Source organism: Salvelinus fontinalis, chromosome 37, assembly GCF_029448725.1.
Source record: "Salvelinus fontinalis isolate EN_2023a chromosome 37, ASM2944872v1, whole genome shotgun sequence".
In the NCBI taxonomy this organism is placed as follows: domain Eukaryota; kingdom Metazoa; phylum Chordata; class Actinopteri; order Salmoniformes; family Salmonidae; genus Salvelinus; species Salvelinus fontinalis.
The window spans coordinates 9232517-9251244 of record NC_074701.1 but is presented as its reverse complement, the minus strand read 5'-3'; the positions used below and the strand labels follow the sequence as shown (position 1 = coordinate 9251244).

Sequence of the window (18728 nt, the reverse complement as noted above, 5' to 3'; positions counted from 1 at the left end):
CCTACATTGCTTTACAGAAAGCCTTTGTTGAACTGAATTTGGTACTTAATGCAGGTAAAATCAAGTAAAAATGTATCTGATGATATATGCATATGTAAATTGCATATGGGCCCACACGTGGTCCCGTGTGGCTCAGTTGGTAGAGCATGGCGCTTGCAACGCCAGGGTTGTGGGTTCATTCCCCACGGGGGGACCAGGATGAATATGTATGAACTTTCCAATTTGTAAGTCGCTCTGCATAAGAGCGTCTGCTAAATGACTTAAATGTAAATCTAAATCTAAATGTAAATTTGATGGTTCCCTCATTGATCGTTTCCCAGCTTATACATAGTAAAATTGGCTTATTTTATAGGAATAGGTCATGCCTTTCATTAAATGATAGAAAACAAATCAATCGGTCGACATTCATACCGGTTATAGACTTTTGCGATATTGTCCTTCCACTGTATTGAAGCCATTGGACACAGTTTATCAAAGTGCATTAAGCTTTATTACTGACAATAGGTTCTGTACACATCACTGCATTTTGTATCAGAAAGTAGGTTGGCCCCTCATTTCACTCTTTTTGTTTATAAGGCCCTGCTGCATAAACTTCTGCCGTACCTTACTTCATACAGATGTACAAGATACCAGACCGTCTCAGGACAGGCTAACTCTGGAGATCCCTTCGATCTCCACTGAGTTAGGTAAATCTGCTTTTAGTTTTTTTTTTCACCTTTAGAACAAGTGACTAAGGGGGCAAATCGGTGAGGGGGCACAATTTTGGGGGGGTTCTTCCATTGGAATTATATTGAATTCTGCTTATATCAAGCTATACTAGGGTTACATTTTTTCCGGTATTTTACAAATGTTTCATCCCAAGAATACAGCACTTTTCTCCCGGGTAACCCGATATTTCCTGACAAAACCGGAAGTGTCATTAAAAAGCATATAAATATGTCCGGATTTGAATAGAGCTTTAATCAGCATGAAACTTCAAACCTGATGCTACCTGAGCCTGATGAGATATATATTAAATATGTTTCATGAGCCCTACATTAATGACATTTAATGAGCCCAAACCCCAAAAAAGCCCAAACGATTGTTCCATTATCTATATCGTATAGACTACTGCACATTACGCACGACAGAAAAACAGAAAAGCTCATAGATGTAGCTAGCTATATGTTCCCATTGGTAAAAAAAAATGAAACTAGCTCCAGTAGGCTAACCTTTTTGAGTGTGAACTGTATTACTGTATTGTATTATACTGTATTATATGGAATTACGCACATTGTTCAAACCATGATAAAGCAGAAGAGAACATGAGATTCTGGTGCAGCACATGCGTCCTACAAAGTTACAAGTAGGCTATAGGCTTGCGAATTTGAAATATAGTAGAGCCTAATTGTATAGGCTAATTAGTAGGCTGACGCATATATACCTTTCATAATATTTCCCCTAATGTTATTAGCCTACATCTTTCTTTCTAATGTTGCTTCATTCCGTCCTCGTTTTCAACAGTTAAATGAGATGCGTTTTGTTGACCTTATCTTCATCATTCTAATGGCATCCTTGACTAGTTTATGACTAGAATTAGATGCAGAAGGCTTTCACTTCTCTTCACGAAGATTGAATGGTTATTGGTTATTGGTCTGACTAAATAATTGCTATAGCCTACCGCCATCGCACACTCTTTTACCTATGAGTTCTATTGGCTGCTGTATTTAACATTCACCAAAAAGAGCTTGCTTTCCTCTTCAAATAGTCTATTGGTATTTGACATGCTAAAAAAATGATGTCCAACAAGCTATACTAGTCTACCTAAGGAGTGTTTTTTAAGGATAGGCCAGCGGAGCACAGGTGCTTGTATATTGCGCAAGAGACAGAGGCAATAAGTTAGACAATTATTATGCATAACCCATCATTAATTAGCTAAATATAAGGCTAATACTGCATTGAATGTATTGCCTGAAAGAGGCAGGCTCGGACATCTATATATATAGGGTATATATCGATCTATAATAGGATTATCTATTTTGGATGCAATTGCAACTCAATGGATGCAACTCAATGGAGTTGATGGAGAGGGAGAAGACTGCAAGAGATGATTGGTCTACATGTATTGTGAACTGCGCTCCATACTGAGATGGGCTGTCTGTCCTCACCCTGAGCGTTGATTCATCATGCAGAGACCGTAGAGAAGCCAGATTTAGACACCGCATATAATTTAACAGTTCCATTTCACGCCATGCCGTTCATATAAATGATTTATTATAATTTAATCGGTTTCTTGCAGTGATTTATCCCTGGAAAAGGGAGTGGTTTTGGGCGGTAAATCTTGGTAACCGGGTTCCCGCCAGTTCAACTCTGTTCAACAATGAACATAAAGTTAAAATGCGGAGAGTGCGAGACCATTGAGTGCTTTTGAAGTGACAGGTTGGTGTGAAATCTGTAGCCCATCTCCACTTCGCTGCATCAACACAATGGGCAGCGCCCTACATCCTAAAGCAAGGCCTATTTGGCAATGAACATAGGATACAAGATACTATAGATAAGATAATTCACCTGTTACAAGCCGCCTATGTGAATGCAGCCGTACACACAGCTGTCTTACCAAAATGATACAAACTAAATGCTGAAAGTAGTAGCCTAGTTATTCATGCCTAACAAAAATAAGGAATAGCAGTTTAGCTTAGAATACAGACGAATGCGAACGAATGAAAGCGAACAGAACAAAATAGCGGTAGGCCTACTAATATGCCTATAAGCAAAATATCAGATCAATAAAGGCATGACACGATCTATATTTAGGCTAGTTATATTAACAGTAAACAAACACAGTAAACAAAAGGTGAACGCCTACGCCTACCAAAACAGCCTACAGCCTACTACAGTGAGATACAACTCAATCATCAAGTTTGCAGATGACACAACAGTAGTAAGCTTGATTACCAATGATGACGAGACAGCCTACGGGGAGGAGGTGAGGTGCCTGGAAAACAACCTCTCACTCAACGTCAACAAAACAAAGGAAATGATCATGGACTTCAGGAAACAGCAGACGGTACACCCCCCTATCTACATCGACGGGACCGCAGTGGAGAAGCTTCAAGTTCCTTGGCGTACACATCACTGACAAACTGAAATGGACCACCCACACAGACAGTGTGGTGAAGAAGGCGCAACAGAGCCTCTTCAACCTCAGGAGACTGAAGAAATTTGGCTTGTCACCTAAAACCCTCACAAACTTTTACAGATGTGCAATTGAAAGCATCCTGTCGGGCTGTATTACCGCCTGGTACGGAAACTGCACCGCCCGCAACCGCAAAGCTCTCCAGAGGGTGGTGTGGTCTGCCCAACGCATTACAGGGGGAAAACTACCTGCCCTCCAGGACACCTACAGCACCCGATGTCACAGGTAGGCCAAAAAGATAATCAAGGACATCAACCTCCCGAGCCACTGCCTGTTCACCCCGCTATCATCCAGAAGGCGAGGTCAGTACAGGTGCAGCAAAGCTGGGACCGAGAGACTGAAAAACAGCCATCACTAGCACATTAATGGCTGCTGCCTATAGGCATAGACTACAAATCACTGGCCACTTTAAGGAATGGAACACTAGTCACTTTAGTTATGTGTGTATACTGTATGCTATACTATTCTACGGTATCTTAGTCACTTAATAATGTTTACATGTCTTGCATTACTCATCTCATATGGTATATACTGTATTCTATAATATTCTACGGTATCTTTGTCACTTAATGTTTACATATCTGGCATTACTCATCTCATATGTGTATACTGTATTCTATACTATTCTACTGTATCTTAGTCCATTCCGATCATATGTATATAGTCTTAATTCATTCCTACTTAGATTTCTGTGTATTGGGTATATGTCGTGTAATTTGTTAGATATTACTTGTTAGGTATTACTGCACTGTCGGAGCTAGAAGCACAAGCATTTCGCTACACCCGCAATAACATCTGCTAATCACGTGTATGTGACCGATTTTGATTTGATTTGATACACACAAACACACACACACACACTCCGAGGCGCGCTCTGTCCGTGGTGCTGATACAGCGCAGCGGAGATACAGATTGCACGCCAACCTGTCACTCAATCATTTGAACTTTTTAGTTCATTTTATATAGGGGCATAAAAACTGAGGTGGCACAAGTTTCAACTGAGGGGTCTATGCCCCCTTTTCCAAACTCGCGGAACTGGGTCCATGCACCTTACTTGTGGAATAATCTCCTAGGCTCTCTAAAATTGAATTAATTGGTCTAGAGTAATTCAAAAGGCAGGTTGAGGAGCTTTTTACTGGAGAATGTGTTTGTTTTTATGATTGTGTTTTGATTTTCATGTGTTGATGTGAATATTGATGTGTATATTGATGTTAATACAGGACTCATCTGTAAAAGAGACCTTGGTCTCCGCATGACAAAAATGAGCATTTCTTATTGGACAAGTCAAGGTAGTCCCTTCCTTGTTTCAGTTACTTTTCTTCCGTTTGGTACCTATGGAACGCAATCCTGTTATATCTATTGTAAGAACTACTACACTAGTGGCAGTATATGTCATTGACAGGCCTGTTATCTCTCTGTTCAGTTGTATGGCAGGAACTACTACCAGCTGGAGCAGTTTGTGTCTAAGAGGATGCTGGAGAAGATGGCTCTGCCCAGTCTAAAGGAGGAGTTGCCACGGTTACATGCCAACAATGCCCAGATGCTGCCCGAGGAGGCAGAAACCGAGTACCTAAAAGTAGGCAAGAGGAGAGACAACACACATAAATACAGTATACAGTACTGTATGCATGCATTTGCACACACACACACACACACACTCAGTAAATTTACTGAATTGAAATAACCACTTTTTTATAGAACTTTTATTTGACTTATAGGTGTCAAACATCTTAATTTTAACCTTGTTTAACATCTTTCAAACCTCGTTCAGCCCTGCAACATAAAAAAATGGCCCGCTCTCACACTTGATTATTATTTGCAATGATATAAGCTTTGTAAATTAAAGGCAATTAAAATCAAGCTTGTATTATTGCAAATCAGAATCAAGTGAGTGCTGGCCTTTTTTAAATTTGATCTATTTTGGTGTAAAGCACTCTGTTTACTTGTCTACACAATAATATTTTGAGTTGAGCACATTCTTCTCCTTTACTACGATCGACCTTGCAACATACTTGTTCTATCTCCTCTTCAGATCGCTCAGCAGCTTCCAGAGTATGGGATGGTGTTCCATCGGGTAGGCCGGGAGAAGAAGCCGGTGGTGAGGGAGCTGGTGCTGGGAGTCTGTGCCACAGGAATCATCGTCTATGAGCTGAAGAACCACCACCGCACTGTCACACGGCGATTCCTCTGGAGGGAGACCGATACCATCTCCGCCAACGTGAGTACTACTGGAATACGAGGGTTGTACTACAGCTCCTATAGTACTTTTACTAGTTCCACTGTAGACCAGATAGCAGATTTTCCACACACTCTAAGAAAAAAGGGTTCGTTGCAGAGGGATTGGGTTCTACCAAGAATCATTTTCATCTGAAGAACCATTTTTGGAAGACGAGGGTTCTTTGAAAAGTCAAAGGGTTCTACTTCGAACCTTTATCATCCTAAGAACCGTTTTTTCATAATTTCATAATTAATAAACATTGTTTCAAATAAAATAAAAGTGTTATTTTTCAGTCTTCTGTGATGTATATAAAGTGTAATATGGGAATGCAAACTCAAAATGTAATACATTTCAACTATATCTGACATGGTACAGGTGTTTTTTTAATCATTTTTTTAGGACCATAACCATGTGTGTAAGGTGAATACTTTTGTTTTAACGTAGATTTGTTTAAGACTACCAAGAACACTCTGTATGACCCTGATTTAGCCCACTGCAGTAAACGGTTAAACTTTAGCCTTCTAGAGTTTAAAAAGATGTGAGAATGTTTTAAACTGTACCTAATATGAGAGAATTTGTACACAGCAAATTGGCCAGTATTACCGAGTGTTGATTTTTCAGTGTAACATTTCAGTGTAACAAAGAGGTAAATTAACACTCGGTGGTGTAAAAGAACCCAGTGTTGGTGTGAAAACCAGAGGTGAGTGTGATTTGTGTCATTTTTAGAGTAAAACACTCAGCCACACCCATCATTATCATATTTCCCAGCATGCTCTAATGTTTGTTTCAATATCTGTGTTTTTGCATGTGCATTGGTTGATTGATTGATCTGATGCAAAGATAAATAGCATACATTTTTCTAAACTAATTGAATCTGTTAGTAGTTGACTTATTGCCCTCATTACTGAAATGTTTGCTCCAGTTAAGATGGTTTAGGTAGTCTCATTTATCAATCTTCCCCACCCTGGCAGTCATTCTGAATGCAGGTTGCAGGTGATTAAAAGTTTCAATTGTTGGATATCCTCACTCTGGCTGGATGCCAATAAGAATTACACATCATTTTGCAAGCCAGCATAACGTGACTAGAAGGTATGGTGTGGCCTGTAAACTAGGATTTTCAATATTAGGAAGGTGTTCTTAATGTTTTGTACATTCAGTGAATGTGTCTATTGTCATAAAGAGTTTTATTTTAATGCCTGGTTTAACCTTTTATAGACGGTTCTAGGAAGAACCCTTTCAAGATAAAAGAGTTCTCTGTAGAACCCTTCGAGGAGGGTTCTAGAAAGAACCAATTACAGGGGTTCTAAGAAGAAACCAACATAGAGGGTTCTATGTAGAACCCTCTGCAAAGGGTTCTACCTAGCATTAAAAAGGGTTCCCCCATGGGGACAAACCCCAAAGACCCTACTTGGTTCTACTTAGCACCTTTTTTTGTAAGAGTGGACTGTGCTTTCAGAAGGGTTTGCCATTTAACAGCTCCAATGCTCTTGATTTAAAAGACAACCCCCTGACAGTTGTCTCTCCTCCCCCAGCATCGTAAGCTGACCATAGAGTGTGGTGGTCCCAGTGGTAAGAAGCACAGCTTTGTAGCAGAGAGTTCTAAGATTGCGCAGTACCTCCTTAGTCTCTGCTCCGGGCAGCACAAGTTCCACAGCGAGATGAGTTCCAGGCAACTCAGCCACAGCATCGCTCAAGGTACGGGGCTCTTAGAGCACACACAGGCAGGCACACACACAAACACACACACACACACGCACACACACACACACACACACACACACACACACACACACACACACACACACACACACACACACACACACACACACACACACAATTGCTTATTCATGATGATTATTTGTTGTCTTTCCAGATGAGAACATTGACAAGTACCAGTCTATTTGTCGGACCAGTGACTCCCGTATGAAGCGTCGTTCATGTTCTGAGGTTGTCCTGAACAGCGTAGAGTTACCATCCAACCTCGGCCACCGCGAGTCATTAAGTAAGTCGTGTGAGGACATCACGGCGAAGGTGGAGGCGCGTCTAAGGCAGCAGAGAGAGTTGAGGGAAATGAACAGAGATCTGCCCGAGCCATGCCCACAGTCAGAGGTGAAGGACCAGCAGGCCTGGAGGTAACACTACAAAACAGTACATAACACTGCATACGCTACATACTCCATCTACATAACTACATAACACTACATAACAATGAACCTCATCATCAATAACATGATTTTCACTTGAGCTCAAAGGGTCTTACATTCCATGGGGGTAACTCACCTCGTCCACTACAATTTGTTTATTCATCCACAAAGGGAGAGACCCTCTGCTTATTAACGTATGACTTTATCCTTTGACAATGATGACAATCGTTATGGTGACAAACTATGTGTCGTTGTGTTCTAGTACTCTAAAATTATTTCCAACAGTACAGATTATTAGTATAATGATAAACTATGCAAACCCATGACTGTTGTGTTCCAGTACTCCAGAGTCCATCCCCAGAATCATGTCCAATCCCATGCTACAGAAACGTGACTCCACAACCTCCTCTGTACAAGGTGAGGACTGAGCACGCTATATACTCTTATCTGAAGAATTTACTATAACACTGCAATGCTTAACTCTCGGCAGTAACTTAAGTCTTAACTCTAATCTTAGCTTTTTTATGAATGCACTTGGTATTATGTTTAACCCCTGACCTGTGGGTTATTTTACAGTAGACACTCCAACCAGGGGTTCTCCAGAGAGAGAGATCATCAGTCTGGTCCTAAGGAAAGACCCTAAACTGGGCTTTGGTGAGTAATGGGGTTTTAAGGATGCATTTGTAGATTCGTTTTTTTTTTTCATAGAAATACAATGACTCTGGTCCTCAGTCTCTCTCTTGTCTCTCTCTCTCTCTCTATTTTGTATCTCTATCTCTCTTTCTCAGGGTTTGTGATAGTGGGGGAGAACAACACAGGGAAACTGGACCTGGGAATCTTCATAGCCTCCATCGTCCCTGACGGACCAGCAGACAGAGACGGCAGAATCAGACCAGGTACTGAACAGGGAGCTAAAACAAGTCTTCAGGTGTCAGACAAGGTTGCGTATTAAGTGAACATAGTTCAAACACACACACCTACACTGCTTTCAGAAAGCATTTTATTGTGATTTTGTCGACGATCTACACTAAATATTCTGTAATGTTAAAGTGGAAGAAAAATTAGAACATTTGTTTAAAAGTCATGAAAAATAAAACACTAATATATCTTGATTAGATAAGTATTCAACCCCCTGAGTCAATACATGTTAGAATCAACTTTGGTTGCGATTACAGCTGTGAGTTTTTCTGGGTAATTCTCTTAAGAGCTTTTCACACCTGGATTGTGCATCATTTGCCCATTATTCTTAACCAAATACTTCAAGTGCTGTCAAATTAGTTGTTGATCATTGCTAGACAACCATTTTCCGGTCTTGCCATAGATTTTCAAGCAGATTTAAGTCTATACTGTAATTCGGCCACTCAGGAACATTCACTGTCTTCTTGGTAAACAACTCACAGGGTCTGGTGGAGAGCAGACTGGACCAGGTTTTCCTCTAGGATTTTGCCTGTGCTTAGCTCCATTCCATTTATTTTTTATCCTGAAAAACTCCCCAGTCCTTAACAATTACAAACATACCCATAACATGATGCAGCCACCACTATGCTTGAAAATATGAGTGGTACTTAGTAATGTGTTGTATTGGATTTGTCCCAAACATACAGTAACACTTTGTGTTCTGGACAAAAGGTGAATTGCTTTGCCACACTCCAGATACAGACTGTAACACAACAAAATATGGAAAGAATCTTTGGGGTGTGAATAGTTTCTGAAGGCACTGTACATATCATACTAGTCTTTTTTATCTTTGGTTGGTGGTCAGACTGATATTGTGCTTTGATTGCTTGATTATGCAGGTGGTCGTCTGATTTCTCTAAATAAGATCAGTCTGGAGGGCGTGACGTTCACTGACGCAGCAGTCATCCTCCAGAACAGCCCTGATGAGGTGGAGCTCATCGTCTCCCAACCCAAATGTACGTAGAACCTATTACAACCCTTATACAACCTCACCCAAATATACTCTTCATACTCTGTCATTGTCAAATCAAATGTTCACGTCAAATCAAATTTGATTAGTCACATGCGCCAAATACAACAGGTGTAGACCTTACAGTGAAATGCTTACTTACGAGACCCTGATCAACAATGCAGTTAAAAAAATATATGAGTAAGAATAAGAAATAAAAGTAACAAGTAATTAAAGAGCAGCTGTAAAATAACAAGACTATACACAGGGGGTACCGGTACAGAATCAATGTCAAAACCGGTTAGTTGATGTAATATGTACATGTAGGTAGAGTTATTAAAGTGAGATGATAACAGAGAGTAGCAGCGGTGTAAAAAAAAAAAAGGGGGGGGGGGGCAGCAATGCAAGTAGTCTGGGTAGCCATTTGATAAGATGTTCAGCAGTCTTATGGCTTGGTCCTGGATGGCAGGAAGCTTGGCCCCAGTGATGTACTGGTCCGTACGCACTACCCTCTGTAGTGCCTTGCAGTCGGAGGCCGAGCAGTTGCCATACCAGGCAGTGATGCAACCAGTCAGGATGCTCTCGATGGTGCAGCTGTAGAACCTTTTGAGGATCTGAGGACCCATGCCAAATCTTTTCAGTCTCCTGAGGGGGAATTAGGTTTTGTCGTGTCCTCTTCACAGCTCTCTTCGTCATTTATTTCTATTTCTAGACCTTATCTGGAAGATTGCTGCTTTCCTCACTCGTCTTTTATGGTACTCAGCATAATTATATATTATTTTATTTGCTTGATTAGCTTTTTTTCACTTTTCCATTTGTCTATGTGTGTATTTCTGGGAAAGGGTAAGGGGGATACCTAGTCAGTTGTACAACGGAATGCATTCAACTGAAATGTGTCTTCCGCATTTAATTAACCCCTCTGAATGTGCCTGAAGCTAGGTTTCCATCCAATTGGCGACAAATTTTCATTGCAATATTCTAAAATCTGCATAAAAACAAAGTGCATTTCCCACCATCAAATTGATACAAGTTAAATGGGTTTCCATCGCATTTTCAACTATACTAATGGTTTTGTCACGAAAGAATGTTGCGTTATATAGCGAATGTGCCCAATCTGGTCTTGGCACGTGCACTGTACCCAATAGCTCGCAGATACATTTAAAATGTTTTAACATTTTTGTCATTCATCAGACACTTTTATCCAGAGATTATTACAGTAGTGAGTGCATACATTGTCATACTTTTATTATCTAACATGGTCCCCGATGGGAACCAAACCCGCAACCCTGGTGTTGCAGGCACCATGCTCTACCAACTGAGCCACACAAGACAATATGGCTAGGCTACCTACACGATGAGATTATTATGGACAAAAGAACCAGATTATTTTTATTTGTCAAACGGCAGCCATGCATCGATCATCATGTCACCACAATAAGACCCTCGATATTTATTGGAAAGGAGCGTCAAGCTCGTCACCGTGCACTTTCACCACGCTGTGAAGTTCATCATCATTTATTTCATCTGTAGCCTAATAAACTGCACGCTGTCCTGAGTCGTAGTGGGAGGACCAGACAACATATCATCACGACTTCAAGTTTCCTTCGATATGATGGTTATTATATTAATATTTGTGCATAAAGGCAATTCCACCGTCATTTCTCACATATTCAATTTTCCTGACATAAAAAGAACCCATCTCGTCTAGCCTATTTTGTTTTGTAGACATTTGGAATGTTTACAGACAAATTTGCTGTTTCCATCAGGCCAGTCATTTTTTATTTGACATTAAAAGGTTGGATGGAAACCTGTTGCCTCATTTATCAGCATAGAAACTATTCCAAAATACTACTAATGAACAGAATTTAGAATGCTTTAGTGACAAAACGGATGGCACTGTGATAGACTACATCCAATTTGCTGAGTAGTGTTTTGGAGGCTATTTTGTAAATGACATCGCCAAAGCCAAGGATCGGTAGGATAGTCAGTTTTACGAGGGTATATTTGGCATCATGAGTGAAGGAGGCTTTGTTGCGAAATAGGAAGCCAATTCTAGGAAATAGGAAATAGGAGGTGCTTAATATGAGTCTGGAAGGAGAGTTTACTGTCTAGCCAGACACCTAGGTAATTGTAGATGTCCACATATTCTAAGTCAGAACCGTCCAGAGTAGTGATGCTAGTCGGGCGGGCGGGTGCGGGCAGCGGTCGGTTGAAGAGCCTGCATTTAGTTTTACTAGCGTTTAAGAGCAGTTGGAGGCCACGGAAGGAGTGTTGTATGGCATTGAAGCTCGTTTGGAGGTTTGTTAACACAGTGTCCAAAGAAGGGCCAGATGTATACAGAATGGTGTCGTCTGCGTAGAGGTAGATCAAAGAATCACCCGCAGCAAGAGCAACATCATTGATATGGCGATGTGGGTGCCGTCTATTGCTCCGTTCGTATTTGGGAAACCATTGATGGCAAAGAAACCCCTCGTATTTGGGAAACTATTGATGGCAAAGAAACCCCTCTTGACTTCAACCTGCTGTGCGATGGTGTATGGAAATGGAATGTTACCGTTTATTTTGCTGATAATTGCATCCAAAATATTGGTTCATCAAGGGCTGGGTGATGCCGATCGGCAAGCTTCACTTGAAAAGTGCCCTTTGTGGATAGCACTTGGATGTGCACAGGAATGGCATGCATATGCCTTTTTAAAGTAAGTCTTAAATCCTCACAAAACTCCTATAATTTGGGAAACAATGTCTGATGAACCAATCTGTACTTTTTGCAAAAAAAATCCCAACCTATATTCACTTTCACGGTACATATAATTTAACAAAGGACTGTACTTTATATGGATTTTTTTCATAACAAATGTACTGCTGTGGTGAAATGATATGGCTGTCAAGATATGTTGCATGAATTCATGATGGAAATACAATGAAATGGAAATTATTTAATTATTACTCCCACAATTTGACATTTTCAACATATAGTATATTTTCCCCATTCTATGCTTGACAAGCAGTTCCCTTATTCCACCAGTTGACACTGTGCATATACATGGTCAAGGCTGTGCGTACATTTACGCACACTCTCAATCGTACATTGAAATTATCCCATGCATGGTTCACGCTCAGATTTGTGCCTAGGCATGATTTATACATGAGGCCCCTGGTTTGTATTTTTTTTCTCTCTTTCTCTCATTTTTTCTTTCTTTCTTTATACAGTAACCAGTCGAAAGTTTGAAAATAAATCCTTCACAGAATTTAAGTAACAGACACATCCCAACATCAACTGTTCAGAGAAGACTGCGTGAATCAGGCCTTCATGGTTGAATTCATGCAAAGAAACCACTACTAAAGGACAACAATAAGAAGAAGAGACTTGCTTGGGCCAAGAAACATGAGCAATGGACATTAGACTGGTGGAAATCTGTCCTTTGGTCTGATGAGTCCAAATTTGAGATTTTTGGTTCTAACCGCAGTGTCTTAGTGAGATGCATAGTAGGTGAACAGATGATCTCCGCATGTGTGGTTCCGACCATGATGCATGGAGGAGGAGGTGTGATGATGTGGGGGTGCTTTGCTGGTGACACTGTCAGAATTCAAGGCACACTTAACCAGCATGGCTACCACAGCATTCTGCAGCGATACGCCATCCCATCTGGTTTGTGCTTAGTGGGATTATCATTTGTTTTTCAACAGGACAATGACCCAACACACCTCCAGGCTGTGTAAGGGCTATTTGACCAAGAAGGAGAGACATGAAGTGCTGCATCAGATGACCTGGCTTTCACAATCACCCAACCTCAACCCAATTGAGATGATTTGGGATGAGTTGGACCACAGAGTGAAGGAAAAGCAAGTGCTCAGCATATGTGGTGTAACGATCGTTGTTGGAAGGATGGTCGGACCAAGATGCAGCGTGGGGTAGGTTAATCATTTTTATTTATAATAACCGGCAAAAAACAAGAAAGAGTAACAAACGAAACGTTCAGCTTTGTAGGGCAAAAGCAACAATACAAAAACAAAATCCCACACAAAACAGGTGGAAAGGCTGCCTAAAAATGATCCCCAATCAGAGACAATGATAGACAGCTGCCTCTGATTGGGAAACATACCAGGCCAACATAGAAATGCAAAAACTAGAGTACACACCCTGACCTAACCAAAACAGAGAATAAAAAGGATCTCTAAGGTCAGGGCGTGACAGTACCCCCCCCCCCCCCCCCCAAAGGTGCGGACTCCGGCCGCAAAATCTGACTCTATGGGGGAGGGTCCCGGTGGGCATCTAGCCTCGGTCGCGGCTCCGGTTCGGGACGTAAACCCCCCTCCGCGAGCGGATCCCTCCGCTTCCGTGGGACTCCGGACCGTGGATCGTCGCCGGCGGCTCCGGACCGTGGATCGTCGCCGGGGACTCTGGACCGTGGATCGTCGCCGGAGGCTCTGGACCGTGGATTGTCGCCGGGGACTCTGGACCGTGGATCGTCGCCGGGGACTCTGGACCGTGGATTGTCGCCGGAGGAACCGGACCGTGGATCGTCGCCGGAGGAACCGGACCGTGGATCGTCACCGGACCGTGGCGGCTCCACGCTAATGGCTCAGACTTTCCATGTTGGAGTTTTGGCGGCACAGTCTCTCTCTGTTTTCAACAAAGGGATTTTTAACTGCTCTATACTGCAGTGCAAGAGAGAGAAAGTTTACGACCGGTCATTAAGTCATAAAACCGGCCCAACTCCCCCTCCTGTGGGAGAGAGGGGGTTTGGGCTATCTGTCGTCCTGTGATCCTAACCGAGAGAGTCATGACAACATCGTCTTTTTCACACGTTTCCAGCAACCAGGCCAGCTCAGTACGGCATGGTTTGGCATGGCTCGTTACTGCTCATTAGTGTAAAAAGCACCCCTTTGTCCCTTCTCTCCCATGCAGATTCTCTGAGAGACAGTAAGACTTCTTTGGCAACCAGTACCCTGAGTCTGATGTTGGACAGGGGCATTGGGTGCCAGACCACCCTGAGTGGAACAGAATTCCAACCAGACATGGAGGAGCTGGAGGAAACACTGGCTCTGTCCAACTTGGCCACACCTAAACATGGCAAGAGACTCCACATCCCTGTGGTCCGGATCCTGGATGCTCAGGTAAATTTTTTATTTTCATTAATTTTTACATTTTTTAAGGCTTTTTAGCAAAACAATGTTTCTCAAGCAGTAATTTAGCTAGGACTGTCTGGGAGTGGTCTGAGTGGGGAGGGACCTAATAGGAGGGATATGTAATCTGAAAACTAGCTGTTATTGGCAGAGAGATTTTTATATTTTTTTTGTTATTGGTCTATTTACTTCAGAAAGGTTGATTTATTCCACAGTTTGTTGTGTTATAGCCTGATTCTAAATTAATTTAAAAAATGTTTACCCATCTACACACAATACCCCATAATGACATAGTGAAAACATGTTTTTAGAAATGTTTGCAAATTTATTGAAAATGAAATACAGATATACGCTATATATACAAAGGTACACTACCGTTCAAAAGGTTAGGGTCACTTGGAAATGTCCTTGTTTTTGAAAGAAAAGCAAATTTTTGTCCATTAAAATAACATCAGATTGATCAGAAATACAGTGTAGACATTGTTAATGTTGTAAATGACTATTGTAGCTGTAAACGGCTCATATTTAATGGAATATCCATAGAGGTGTACTTTAGAATATCTACATAGGCATACAGGCGACTCCGGGATGCTGGCCTTCTAGGCAGAGTTGCAAAGAAAAAGCAATATCTCTGTCCATTGTCTGTGTCATTTTGCCAGTCTGAGATATGGCTTTATCTTTGCAACTCTGCCTAGAACGTCAGCATCCCGGAGTCGCCTCTTCACTGTTGACGTTGAGGCTGGTGTTTTGCGGGTACAATTTAATGAAGCTGCAAGTTGAGGACTTGTGAGGTGTCTGTTTCTCAAACCAGAAACTCTAATGCACTTGTCCTCTTGCTCAGTTGTGCAATGGGGCCTCCCACTCCTCTTTCTATTCTGGTTAGAGCCAGTTTGCACTATTTTGTGTAGGGAGTAGTACACAGCGTTGTACGAGATCTTCAGTTTCTTGGCAACTTCTCGTATGGAATAGCCTTAATTTCTCAGAACAAGAATAGACTGATGAGTTTCAGAAGAAAGTTATTTGTTTCTGGACATTTTGAGCCTGTAATCAAACCACAAATGCTGATGCTCCATATACTCAACTAGTCTAAATGTAAGGTTCTGCTTTTCTTTTCTTAGTCAACCTTGTGTTATTTTTCTTTGTGTTCTTGAACATAGCCCTGTTTCTTTGTGTTCTGGAACGTAGCCCTGTCTTTCATTTTCAACCCAGCAAGAGGAGCTTATGGAGGAAATTTGCCATCTTCTCCGCCAGCCTATCCCTACTCCTCTGACGCCAAATATCATAACCCATAGCCCTCCTTCATTCATACCCATGCCTGGAAAATACGACGGTTCGCCTGGGAAATGCCAGGGATTTCTGATGCAATGCAGCAAATACATTGAGCACAACCCCACTAACTTCACCACCGACAAGAGCATGGTGGATTTTGTTGTGTCTCTACTCACAGACAAAGCCCTGGATTGGGCCACCATAAGAGACCTCCTCATTCAACAAGGACGCAATTCAGCTGCCGAGTATGCCCTTGTTTTCCGCACCATGGCTGCAGGGAGTGGATGGAATGAGGCTGCTTTACTTACCGTCTACCAAAGAGGGCGCAACAGGGAACTTCAGGCGGAGCTGGCCTGTAGATGTGACCTTCAGGATTTAAATCAATACTTTCTTATGTCCATCTCCATCGACCACCTCATCGCCGACCGCCGAAGAACTCTGCCACCCAGGAACACGAAACCTTCTCTTTCCACGATTTTGTCATCCCATGCAGTCTTCCAGAGCCCATGCAGTTGGGCCATGCTCCTCTCTCGTGTATTGAACGTCAAAAGCGGATCCAAGAAGGGCTCTGCCTAAACTGTGGAGGGAAAGATCATCTACTCAGCCCTTGCCCTGTTCACCCCCCCACGGAGAGATGAGAAGGGTCCCCCTGCTGTCATGCAGGTAGGCATGTCCTTATTTCTAAATATCTCCCAGAATCAATTCTCTGTCCCAGTATTGATAACCGTGAAGGGGGTTACCAAGTACGTAGAAGGCTTGATAGATTCGGGAGCAGCAGGTAATTTTATCGATCATCAGCTAGTACAAGAGCTTGACATCGATCTAACACCTGTCACCCTTCCCTTAACCTGTCTAGGATGAGAGTGCCGCTAGCGGCACTCCCCCCCCACCCCCACTGAAAAACCAGTGCCGCGAAATTCAAAAAAAAATTTTTTTTTAAATATTTAACTTTCACACATTAAAGTCCAATACAGCTAATGAAAGACACAGATCTTGTGAATCCAGCCAACATGTCCGATTTTTAAAATGTTTTACAGGGAAGACACAATATGTAAAGATGTACATCTATTAACTAAAAACACATTAGCATAATCCACCATCTTTTATTTGTCCACCAACACCAGTAGCTATCACCAATTCGGCTAAACTAAGATATTTATAGCCCCTAACCAAGAAAAAAACTCATCAGATGACAGTCTGATAACATATTTATGGTATGGGATAGGTTTTGTTAGAAAAAAGTGCATATTTCAGGTAGATGGCATAGGTTACAATTGCACCCACCGTCACAAATGGAATAGAAAAACTACTTAGAGCAACGTGTTTACCTACTTACTAATCATCAAACATTTCGTAAAAATACACATGTCACGATCGTGTGGCGGATTGACGGACCAAAACGCAGCAGTTGGAAAATAAGCCATCTTCTTTTATTTTAAAAGATGACGAAAAATAAACACGACACGAAACACTTTAACAAAACAACAAACGACCGTGAAGCTAAATAACGTTGTGCACTTACACACACAGGCTACAAACGTTCTGACATAGACAATTACCCACAACCAATGAGAGCCTATGGCTACCCTAAATAAGGCTCCCAATCAGAGACAACCGAAATCAGCTGTCTCTAATTGGGAACTCATTCAGGTAACCATAGACTCTCCTAGAATACTAACCACCATAGACAATGCTAAACATCTACACTCAACACAAAACCATATACTACACCCATTAACCCCTTTACCAAATAAACACCCAAAACAACAAAACATAAACATTCCCCATGTCACACCCTGACCTAACTAAAATAATAAAGAAAACAAAGAATAATAAGGCCAGGGCGTGACATAACCCCCCCCCTTGAGGCGCGAACTCCGGGCGCACCATACACAGTCTAGGGGAGGGTCTGGGTGGGCTCCCCTCCACGGTGGCGGCTCCGGCTCTGGTCGTAGTCCCCTCGTCACCACAGTACCTAACCACCTCCTAGGCTTTCTCCAAACGACCCCCCTCCACATTAACCCCATTGCATTAAGGGGCAGTTCCGGACTAAAGGACAGTACCAGGGTAAGGCACAGTACCAGGATAAGGGGCAGTACCAGGATAAGGGGCAGTACCAGGGTAAGGGGCAGCACCAGGGTAAGGGGCAGCACCAGGGTAAGGGGCAGCACCAGGGTAAGGGGCAGCACCAGGGTAAGGGGCAGCTCCAGGGTAAGGGGCAGCTCCAGGGTAAGGGGCAGCTCCGGACTGAGGGACTGCAGCTCCGGACTGAGGGACTGCAGCTCCAGACTGAGGGACGGCCCATGGCTGGCTGACAGATCTGGCTGCTCATGGCTGGCTAACGGATCTGGCTGCTCATGGCTGGCTGACGGATCTGGCTGCTCATGGCTGGCTGACGGATCTGGCTGCTCATGGCTGGCTGACGGATCTGGCTGCTCATGGCTGGCTGACGGATCTGGCTGCTCATGGCTAGCTGACGGATCTGGCTGCTCATGGCTAGCTGACGGATCTGGCTGCTCATGGCTAGCTGACGGATCTGGCTGCTCATGGCTAGCTGACGGATCTGGCTGCTCATGGCTAGCTGACGGATCTGGCTGCTCATGGCTAGCTGACGGATCTGGCTGCTCATGGCTAGCTGACGGATCTGGCTGCTCATGGCTAGCTGACGGATCTGGCTGCTCATGGCTAGCTGACGGATCTGGCTGCTCATGGCTAGCTGACGGATCTGGCTGCTCATGGCTAGCTGACGGATCTGGCTGCTCCTGTCTGGTTGGCGGCTCTGGCAGATCCTGTCTGGTTGGCGGCTCTGGCAGATCCTGTCTGGTTGGCGGCTCTGGCAGATCCTGTCTGGTTGGCGGCTCTGGCGGATCCTGTCTGACGGACGGCTCT

General features: G+C 42.9%; 1 protein-coding gene across 1 annotated transcript in view; it reads left to right on the top strand.

Annotated features, from left to right (window-relative positions):
- Positions 1 to 18728, top strand: part of LOC129836081 (tyrosine-protein phosphatase non-receptor type 13-like) — a 101012-nt gene that overhangs the window by 39150 nt on the left and 43134 nt on the right. Inside the window, exons 13-21 of the mRNA XM_055901853.1 lie at positions 4599 to 4751; positions 5208 to 5393; positions 6926 to 7088; positions 7267 to 7525; positions 7878 to 7954; positions 8114 to 8191; positions 8326 to 8433; positions 9334 to 9450; positions 14353 to 14561. Coding sequence (XP_055757828.1) covers positions 4599 to 4751; positions 5208 to 5393; positions 6926 to 7088; positions 7267 to 7525; positions 7878 to 7954; positions 8114 to 8191; positions 8326 to 8433; positions 9334 to 9450; positions 14353 to 14561 — 1350 coding nt within the window. The remainder of the gene's footprint in view (positions 1 to 4598; positions 4752 to 5207; positions 5394 to 6925; positions 7089 to 7266; positions 7526 to 7877; positions 7955 to 8113; positions 8192 to 8325; positions 8434 to 9333; positions 9451 to 14352; positions 14562 to 18728) is intronic.